This window comes from Orycteropus afer, unplaced genomic scaffold (genome assembly GCF_000298275.1).
Source record: "Orycteropus afer afer isolate SDZICR_OR568_19922 unplaced genomic scaffold, OryAfe1.0 scaffold00282, whole genome shotgun sequence".
Classification (NCBI taxonomy): Eukaryota; Metazoa; Chordata; class Mammalia; order Tubulidentata; family Orycteropodidae; genus Orycteropus; species Orycteropus afer.
This window is the reverse complement of record NW_006921869.1, coordinates 1,570,088-1,581,069: the sequence shown is the minus strand read 5'-3', so window position 1 is coordinate 1,581,069 and position 10,982 is coordinate 1,570,088. Positions and strand designations below refer to the sequence as shown.

The 10,982-nt window shown below is 41.6% G+C and overlaps 1 protein-coding gene across 1 annotated transcript in view; it reads right to left on the bottom strand.

Annotated features, from left to right (window-relative positions):
* Positions 1-728: 728 nt before the first annotated feature.
* GRIP2 (glutamate receptor interacting protein 2) overlaps positions 729-10,982 on the bottom strand; it is a 62,099-nt gene continuing 51,845 nt past the window's right edge. Inside the window, exons 22-24 of the mRNA XM_007950613.1 lie at positions 5,561-5,704; positions 4,072-4,218; positions 729-887 (exon numbers count right to left, since the gene is read on the bottom strand). Of these exons, the coding sequence (XP_007948804.1) occupies positions 729-887; positions 4,072-4,218; positions 5,561-5,704 (450 nt within the window). The remainder of the gene's footprint in view (positions 888-4,071; positions 4,219-5,560; positions 5,705-10,982) is intronic.

The window sequence follows — 10,982 nt, the reverse complement described above, 5'->3', positions numbered from 1 at the left end:
TGCTTCCTGGGATCACAGATGCTCCAGCTCAGAGTCTTATGAGTAGGAATACAATCCTCAAAAACCGGCATTGTGGAGCCTGGGAAAGGGTTGAGCTCTCACCCAGAGCAACATCCTTCCTTGCTTCATGCTATCCATATGGTGTGCCACCTCCCTCAACCTTACCTTGAATCCTCCCCATGTAAGGAAACTCACCATCTGCACAGTGTGCTGATACGCATGGTAAGCCTGTGTGGATGTATCCCCAGCATGTCCATAATTGCATCAGCTCGCACTTGCTCACCTCCTCGGATAGGGAATCCCCTTTTCCTGTAGGGAACTTATCCTTCCTGGCAACTCATTCCAGTCTCATGGCTTTGGCTGGGAGAAGGCACTCCCTACACTGAGCTGGGCATTCCCACAACCTGTGACCCTTCCAAGGAAGTCCAGCAGGGAATCCTGGCTGAACAGCCTGTCCCTGATACCCCCCCGAAACACACACAAGCAGGGCTCTTCTGGGCATCTCGGAGACCCAGGTTGACAAAAGATCCAGAAGACATTCCAGCTGGAGTACACAGACCCCGTGCCTGGCACCCAGTCTCCACAGAACTAGGGAACAGAGACACAATCCCATCCCTGACTCAAAGCCTGCTGGGCAGACAGATGCCCGAATGAGTGGCCACTTTTCCGAGTGGCTACAGGTCTGGGAGCCAGGATCCGCCCCTTGAGTGTTGGACCACAAGTTGACTTCAGAGCATGCGGGGGCTGCGGGGGCCTGGTGTGCGCGGGGCCCGGCTGGCCTGGGCCAGTGGGTTGCGGCTGACCACCAGCTCCAAGACGTCACCCGCCTCAGCTAGGAGCGGCACTGCTAGGCAGCAGTCAAAGTCCCGTGTGCGAACGTGGTTGACCTGCACAGAGCACAAACCAAGGACAGAACAGGTCAGCTAAGCCTGGGGTAGGAGATTGTAGTGTTTCCTAAAATGCCAGCCCCATCCTTACCCAGACCCAAGGGCAGGCAAATCACAACACACACTTATGGAGGAAATCATTCTTCATTTAACTCTCTTCTAATCTTTATCACAGAGAAAGTCTTGTTGTTGTTGTTGTTATTTGCCATCGAGTTGGCCCCGACTCATAGCGACCCCTCCTTGGGTTTCCGAGGCAGTATCATTACGGAAGTAGGATTGCCCAACCTTCCTTCCGAGGAGTGGCTTAGGAAGGTGCTAATACATCTTTCTCAGACTCCAGCACTTGCTTCTCTCCTTTGTAACAGAGAAGCACAGGCCACACACTGAGAGCCTCCTGGCTAGAATATAGTGCCATTATCTTGTTTCCATGCATGTGTATTTTACATACACCTTTTATTTTTATTTATTTATTACTTTTTATTATGATTTGGTAAAAGTTTACAAAACAAATTCATTTTCCATTCAACAGTTCATACACATTTTGTTTCATGACATGGATTGCAATCTCCAAAATGTAACAGCTCTCTTCCCACTTCCCCGTGTTTTTTTTCCCGCCTCTGTGTCCTTTTACTTTAAGCAAAGGATACTGGATTTTCATTCCTAATTGTGAATACAAGGAGCTTTAGTGGCATAGTGGTTAAGGCACTGGGTGGCTAACCAAAAGCATGGCCATCCAAACCCACCAGCCATTCCACAGGAGAAAGATGAGGCAATCTGCTTCCATAAAGATTATAGCCTGAGAAACCCTATGGGGCAGTTCTACTCTGTCCTACAGGGTCTCTATGAGTCAGAATCAACTCGTTGGCAGTGGGTTTGGTTTTGGTTTAGGTTTAGTTGTGAATAAAAGTCTCCTTTTAAAAATGTGTTTACATTTTAAAACTCCATCCATAGAGAAAACATACTTTAAGTAAGTATTATCCCTGGGTGGTGCAAATAGTTAATGCTCTTGGCTGCTAACCAAAAGGTTGGAGGTTTGAATCCATCTACAAGAACCTTGAAAGAAAGGCCTGGCAATCTACTTTCAAAAATTCAGCCATTGAAAACTCTATGGAGCACAGTTCTACTCTGACGTACGTGTGGTCACCATGAGTCAGAATCAACTCTACAGCAACTATTTTTTTAATAGTACAACCCAAACCCACAGCCACTGAGTCAATTCCAACCATAGCAACCCTTTAGGACAGGGTAGAACTGCCTCATAGGGTTTTCAAGATTCTGTAAATCTTTACAGAAGCAGATTGCCTCATCTTTCTCCCATGGAGTTTTGGTGGGTTTGAGCCACCAACTTTTTGGTCAGCAGCTGAATGCTTTAACCACTATGCCACCAGAGCTCCTTTTACAGCATAAATATGATGAAAATAATATCTAGGGCACCTCAAGAATAGCTGGAGTGTTGGGAAGAATGGCCCCAAGTAGCTAAGCCCAGGGCACCTCACAGTTTTCCACCTGCTTACCCACACCCCCTTTGAAGACTAAAGTGCACCTGACTCAAGCCATGGTATTTTCAATCACCTCACATGCATGTGAAAGCTGTACAATGAATAAGGAAGACCAAAGAAGAGTTGATGCTTTTGAGTTGTGGTGTTGGTGAAGAATGCTGAAAGTACCATGGACTGCCAGAAGAACTAACAGATCTATTCTGGAAAAAGTACAGCCGGAATTCTCCTTGGAAGTGATAATGGCCAGACTTCGCCTCACCTACTTTGGTCATGTTGTCAGAAGGGACCATTCCCTGGAGAAGGATATCATGCTTGGTAAAGTGGAGGGTCAGTGAAAAGGGGGAAGGCCCTCGACAAGATGGACTGACACAGTGGCTGAAACGAAGAGCTCAGGTATATCAAGGATTGTGAGGCTGGCACAGGACTGGGCAGTGTTTCATTCTGTTGTATGCAGGGTCACTATGAGTCGGAGCCAACTCAACGGTACCTAACAACAACAAGAACAACCCACACCCAGGCCCCCTTAAACTTAGCCAGGTCAAGTGACACTTGGGCTCCAGGCTGTGAAGGCAAGTGATAGTGTTTGCTTGTAGGTGAAGGCAGGGAAAATCTATGTACAATTTTCCAGGTCTTCCTAGGCTGTGGAGACTGAGGAGGCTATGTGTTTTAGAGGGACAATTGCAAGATGGTGGGTTCTCTTGTTGAGAGGAGCAAGACCCACACCACTTCACAAGGGACATGCAATGTAAGCAATGAGTAAATTTTTGTGTATGTTAATCCCTGAGATTCAGGGTTGTTTGTTACTACAACATAATTTAGCTTAACCTAACTGATAAAACTGTGATTAGGGAAGCTGAGGCTCAGGGAGAGGAAGTGACCTCCCAAGGTCACTCAGCTTGGGTAGAAGTGGGCTCTTTCCCCACCTTAGAGCTAGAAAGCACAGTCTGTTATTTAATGAGCCAGAGATGGCCTCTGTGTATTGGTCCCAACTTGTTTACTTCATAACAAACTGAGCCCCAAAAAGCCAACTGGTGCCAAATTTGTATTTGTACATATTCAGTTGTTTTAAAAATAGCCCAAAATAAGCAGATTTTTGGCCGCTTAGAGCAAATAGTCTGTTTGTTTTACACACTCTGCAAAACTGCATGCAACATTAGTTAGCCCTAGATAAGATAAAACCCTGTTATAAGGACCTCCAGCTGCATCTATCCTTCAGAGCCTACCTTGCTGCAGGAGGACATCACCTAGGGACACATAGCTTTCCCTCCACTCCCTTCTCCTCTTCCTCTTCCTAGGGTTCTCATACCCTGGATGACACAAACAGTTAAGCACTCTACTACTCTAAAGTAGATCTAAAGGATCTACTTTAGAAAGGTCACAGCCTTGAAAACCCTGTGGAGTACAGTTCTATTCTGCACACAAGGGGATGCCATGAATCAGAACTGACTTAATGGCACCTGGTTTAGTTTTCCCCTTCAGGTGGCTCCCTGTCCCACTTGCCTCTGACAGATCTCCTGCTGTGAGGGACTGCTCCCTACATGCAACTGTCAATGTATTGAACCCCAATAAATAGCTTGTTGTGCACCACTGCTATCTTGTGGCCATACATTTTTACTTGATCAATCCAGAATTCCCTTGAACTCACTATGTGGCCCAGCCCATTGTGGTGCCCTGCCCAGCATCACCTGGAGGACCCTGTCAAAGGGCCGGAGGCCCCCGCGCTGGGCTGGCCCATCAGGTCGCACAGTGTGAACAAAGACACCTTTCTCCAGTAGGCCATCTGAGACGCTGAACCCAAAATCATTCCTCATGGGGTCCTTGTGCAGGGTCACCTGGAAGCAGAAGAAGGGAGGAATCTCCTGCAACTCGGATCTTGGCCCCACTGAGCCCAAGTCCCTTGGTCTAGCATTTGATACCTCAAGGACCCAGACCCCACCCCACTTGAGCAACTGCACCCCCCACATCTACTGCCTCAGCATCCTGCCTTTGCCCCTCCTCCCCTTCTGCAAATCATCCAGTTCACAGCATGAAATCTCCAAAGAATTCTGTAGAAAGGTTTTTCCTTTCCAGGTCTTGCTTTCAACAAGGAGAGTTTTGTGGGGTACTACTGTGTTTTTAATACCTTCTAGCACTTATTCATCTCCCACTTCAACCAAAAGGCTTCTAGTGACTATCAAATTGGGCTAGAATTTTTTCTCTCCTCTGTGTTTTGTTTTTCTACATAGTAACTTATGGATGTCAAGAGATGCTGGCTTCTTATTTAAGATGGCAATGTAAAGGTTTTTTTTTGTTTTTTAACATAAATTATGTAAGTGTGGAAACAGTGAGTTTACTTAAAGAAAAATATTAGGTCCAGTGTGTGTGTGTGTTTGTGTGTGTATCTGTATGTATGTACATTATGTATATACATATGTGTGCATATATGTGTATATGTATCTATATATATAGGGATGTGTATGTCTAGCTACACATATACATGTGTGTATAAGTGTATGTGTTTATGCATATATGTGTGTTTGCATATATATGTATGTATACATGCATCGCCTAAAGCATTTGACTGCTAACCAAAAGGCTGGCGGTTCAAACCCATCAGCCACTCCTCGGAAGGAAGACTGGGCAATCTACTTCTGTAGTGATACTGCCTCAGAAACCCAAGGAGGGGTCGCTATGAGTCAGATTTTACTTAACAGCAGTAAGTTTGTTTTTTGGGTTTTTTTTGGGTTATATATGCATGTATGTGTATGTATGTATTATGTATGCATGCTAAGGAACCCTGGTGGTGCAATGGTAAAGTGCTTGGCTGCTAACAAAAAGGTCAATGGAAGCTCAGAGGAAAAAAGACCTGGAAATCTGCTCCTGTAAAGATTACAACCTAGGAAACTTTATGGGACAGTTTTCTCTGTCATACAGGGTCACTAGGAATTGGAATTGAGTCAACAACACACAACAACAATATGTACAAATATGGATGCATAGATATGTGCATGTGTGTGTGTGTGTTTGTCTATCACCCAAGTAGTGGGAATTTTAAAAAGCTAGTACAAAAGCCTTGTTTTACGGTTGAGAAGAGCAAAGCCTGCATAGGAGTAGAGATTCTTCTAGGACTAGATGGTGAGTTCTGATGGCACCAAGACATAGAACCAAGTCTTCTGCCCCTACCCTAGCACCCACCTTGTGCATCTCCAAAGGTGTTGGCAGCAATAGCTCCTGCATCTCTTCAGGGGGAGGGCGGACCTCCCGGCTCCTCCTCCAGGGCTGGGTGCCAGGCCTGCTTTCGAGGGCCACATTCTGCACAGCACCCGTCATGATGGATGCCTGTGGATGACACAGCCCTTCCCGCATTCACGCATTTGTTCATTCAGTCATCCAGCACTGATCAACACCTACTAAGTGCCAGCCTCTAGGGGCACATAATGAACAAAACAGACACAGTCCCTGCCCACTCAGGGCTCTCCATCCAATGGTGAAGGGTCATTAATCAATCAAACAATAAGAAAAGTAACCATCCATAATTATACCACACTTAGCCTGTACTAGACTCAGCTCTAAGCACTTCGCACATTTTATTTTCTACAATACTGTGACGCAGGTAAACACTATTATTTTCTCTATTTTACAGATAAGGAAAATGAAGCTCAGAGAGACTAAGATTTGTAGCTAAAATATGGCTGTAAGTTGAAGCTCTTAGCCACTCTGCTATAATGCTTATCACACAAATAATTAAGATAATATTGTACACTGAAGTAATTGTTACAGAGATGAGGCATATGGAAGGTAGAACAGACAGATTCAATCCAGTGTGAGGAGTCAGGGAAGCTTTCTTGAGCTGAGATCTGAAAGATGTGCAAGAAGAGGGTAAGGAAAGAGAGTTCCAGGCAGAGGGAAGAACAGCATGTGCAAAGATCCTGTGGCTGGAGGGAGTACAGTGTGGGGTGAGCCTGGAGGCAAGGACTGTAGCCTACAGGGAGAAATGTTAACTTGATCCTGAGAGCAACAGAGAGATACTAGAAGATTTAAGCAGGAGTGGCAGACTTGAGGATTTTAAAGCACCTTCAGGCTTCTGGGTGGAGACTGAATAGCAGAGCGTGAGAATGGAGCCCAGAGAGAGACTTGTCACTGTAGTTGTCCTAGCTAACAATAACAGTGGTCTAAACAGGTGTGGTGTTACGAATTGAATTTTGTCTCTCAAAAATATGTGTTGGAATCCTAACTCCTATACCCATAGATATGATCCCACTTGGAAATAGGGTATTGTTTGTTATGATAATGAAGCCATTATCAGTTTAGAGTATGTCTTAAAACTAATCATTTGGGGGATACAAAAAGAGCAGATTAGGGACAAAGCAATCAAGTACCAAAGGGGAAAGACAGATGGCACGTGAAGATCACCAAGGAACCTAAGAATGCCAAGAAGAACACTAGCGAAGCTGACATGAGGATTTTCCCCCAGAGTGCACAGAGAGAAGGCTTCCATTAGAGGTAGGGCCCTGAATTAGGACTTCTAGCCTCCTAAATTGTGAGAAAATAAATTTCTGTTGGTTAAAGCCACCCCACTGTGGTCTTCTTATTACAGCAGCACTAAACAACTAAGACAGCTGGCAGCAGGTGGTGAAGGAGCAGAGCTGTGGCACGTCCAGGAGGTAAATTGGCAAGTGTGCTGAAGGAGGGGCACACATTGCCCTCAGATGAGATAAGCAATCTTGTGGCCCTGAGGGAAATTCATTCATGTTCAGACTGGGAAATCTACCTACGGGGAGGGTGGTGCTAGGGTTGGTGGGATAGGAAGATGTGATTCTCGATAGTCACCTTATACAATCTGTTAGGCACAGAGCTATCTCCATGGTCTAGAAACGTCTCTTCTAATAGCCATCACAATATCAGTTTTCACAATTTGTATCTGATACTGGGTCATGGGGATTGAGTTTTGGTCCTCAGGAGATCCCTCAAGGGAAGGTAGATTATGCTAACAGCTGTCTTAGGGCCAACCTATTGGGTTGGAGTGAAAAGGAAGATAGGAAAACACAACGGAGGGGTTTGAACAGAGAAGTGGAGAAGCCCTTTTTTCAGAGCTTAGAACTGGTCCTCACCTACCTGGAGGGTCCAAAAGAAAAATGACTCAGAATCTTGGGATAATAGAATTATTAAAAATTAGAATTCGAGATCCTTGGTATCAGACCCTTGGACCCCTAGAATTATAAAATTCTAGGACTTCCAATTAAAATGTAGATTGAGCTGATGCAGGAAGCTCACACCACCCTCCAGATACACAGATGTAGTAGATTACATTTTTTTAAATTAACACCCAAAAGAACAAAGAAATTTGGAGCCAGATATGAGCAGAAGTAGAATCTTTTGGTTTAGGAAGGTAATAGAACTAGATATATATATTAGGGGCTGTAATACGGGTTTAGGGAACAGACAATAATATGTCAAAGGAGGAAGCTGGGGGTGTACCATCTCATTGTTCAATGCGGACTAGAAAATGTCTTCCCATCAGCATAGAGGCACAGAGGGGAGCCACCAGAACGGTGTGTGTGTGTGTGTGTGTGTGTGTGTGTATCGGGGGAGCAGGGTAGTCACTTGTGAGAAACTCATGCTTGACCTCTGCATGAGTATAGGCCACAGTTAGCCTTCCATGAATAGTGTAGAAACACTGAATTGAGAAATTAATGTTAAAAACATGCCTGGAACTGGTAAATATAAAAAGCCCAAGCAAAGACATTTAAGAAACTACTTCAGAGATAATTATTGCCTACAGAAATAACTACTGCTAAAAGGAAGCTCAGTGGTGAAATTTTAAAGCCCACCTGCCCACAGACATAACAAGTAGAAAAATTCACATGCAGGGAACTAAAAATAATAGAAAAACCAAAATTAACTTTTAAATAAGTGCCTTTAGAATGTTCAGAAAATAAAAAGCAAAAGACAATATTAAAAAAGATGAATATTTGAAAAGTAAAGGGAAATTATAGAAATAAAAATTAAAATCCATTATCTAGGAGATGGGCTAAAAGTAGACTAAATGCAGCTGAGGAGAGAGTTAGTGAATTGGAAGACAGATTGAGGAAAACAATTAGAAAGCAGGGAAAATATGAAAGAAAACTTAAGAGTTATAGGAAATAAAATGAGAAAGTCCAATGAATACCTAATACAACTGCCAGAGAGCTGATAAAGTAGAGGTGATATTAAAATATATATATAATGACTGGGAATTTTCCAAAATATAAGGAAATAACAAGTCTTCAGATTGAAAAGACAGACTGAGTCTTGAATAAAGCAAATTAAAAAACAAAACAAAAAACCCACACAGACACACTGAAGCAAAACAGCCAGCCATTACAGAGAAGGAGAAATCCTCAAAGCCACTGAAAAGAAAATACATTACTTTTTTTTTTCTGTTTTCTTTTCTTTCTGCCTTCCTATGTGTTACATGAACAGGTTTAGGCTTCCATTTTGATCTTTAGAGTTTTTCAGAGTATTGCTTTATATTGTTTTCTTGCTGTATCTTCTGAGTATTATAATACACATATGACTTAGCATAATATACTGGTAATGGTATTGTACCATGTCAAGTGAAGTGTGGAATCCAATTTAGGTCCCTTTACCTTCCAAAATACTAAATATTGCTTTGGGTATCCAATGGTATTGTAATTTTTGCATCATCCATCATATACAATTTAGAAAATTTGTGAGGAGAAGAATAGTCTTGTAAAAAATACATTACTTTCAAGGAAACACTGAACCTAATAGTAGCTACAATTGCCAGAAAACAGTGGAATAATATCTTCAAAGCCTTGAGGAAAATTTTCATTTCATACCCACTTAAACTATAATTCAATAAAAACCAAACCAAATCTATTGTCATCAAGTTGACCTTACAGGACAAAGTAGAACTTCCTCATAGGGTTTTCAAGGCTATAATCTTTACAGAAGCAGACTGTCACATTTTTCTCTTATGGAGCAGCTGTCGAGTTTGAACCACCAATCTTTTAGTTCGCAGCCAAGTGCTTTAACCACTGGACAACTAGGCCTCCTGATAATTCAATAGTTAGGATGAAATGAAGACGTTTTCAAAATGTAAGAAGAGTTTACCTCTCAAAAACCCTCACTGAAAGAACTTCTAAACGGAACTAGGAAGGAAAGAGTGGGATGCAAGAAGCAATGGTGAAAAGAAATTGGTCAAACATTCTGGTAAAACTAAATCATTTTATAGTCCACATGCACTAATTTTGAGCAAAAAATTCTTCCAAAAACTTGGAAGAGAGGAGATAGTTTGGAGGGAAGTTTCTACTACCATTCTACAAGTGTCCTAAAGTGCTTTTCTTTTCAGGAGGAGGGTAATATTGATTAGATTTTATTAGAAAAACATAAAGTTAGGAAAAATTAAGGTACGGTCAATTGGCTTTAGTCTTTTAAAAAAGTCAGTGTCATGGTACATAATGAAATATTATTCAGTCATAAAAATATTGAAGTTCTGATAAATGCTACAACATCAATAACCTTGAAAACATGATAAGTAAAAGAAGCCAAGCATGAAAGTTCATATATTGTATGATTTCATTTATATTATATGTCCCAAGTATTCAGAAATAGATTGCCCACTCTTCCTTACATGGAGTAACTGGTGGGTTTGAACTGCCAACCTTCTGGTTAGCAGTCAAATGCCTTAGGCACTACGCCACCAGAGCTCCTTATTCAAACCCACAGAAGCAGGAAATAAATAGTGGTTGTTGGGGGGTAGGGATGGAGAGAGAAATTAGGAGATAACAAATAGTGTTGATGAGTATACAACATTGTGAATATACTACACACCACTAAATTGTACATTTTTAAATGGTGAATTTTATGTTATGTAAATTTTATATTAATTTTAAAAAAACTTTATAGACTCACTATCAGTCAGAATTGACTCAACAACAATAGGTTTCCTTCTTTGATTTGGTCATTAAAAAGTGAATAGGATATAATTAAGAGAGAGTTTAGGGATATAATAACCAGATGCCAAGCATGGATTAGACATTGGTTTGGACAAACCAAGTATAAAGGGCAATTTGAGGTCAACTGATAAAATCTGAATATAGTCTTAGAATTAAAAGAAATTAAAATACGTTGAAATGGAAAAATAGAGTGGTTAACTAAATAGTAAATTACAAAACAGTATATACATCTTGATCTCATCATCTTAAAAAAAGGCATATATACTCATTTATGTGGAGATCTTCAGGAGGTGGAACTGTTACTTTCTTATTTTTGCTTTTATATTGCTTATCTAATTTTGTACCATCCATGTGTCATTTCTGTAATAATAAAAAAAATTAAAACATGATTTAAGAATAATCACTAACATAATAAAAATAAAATTAATAATCTGTAAATCAGTGGTACAGAGAGTGGACAGGAATGAAAAATGTATCAACATAAAAGAAGGAAAAACAGGTGATTAAAAGAAATATTAAGAAAATAGAATAAAAAGAAAGTATAAAATTATATGCTAGAATTAAGGAGCTCTGGTAGCATAGTGGCTAAAGCACTTGACTGCTAACCAGAAGGCTGGCAGTTCAAACCCACCAGCCACTCCTCGGAAGGAAGGTTG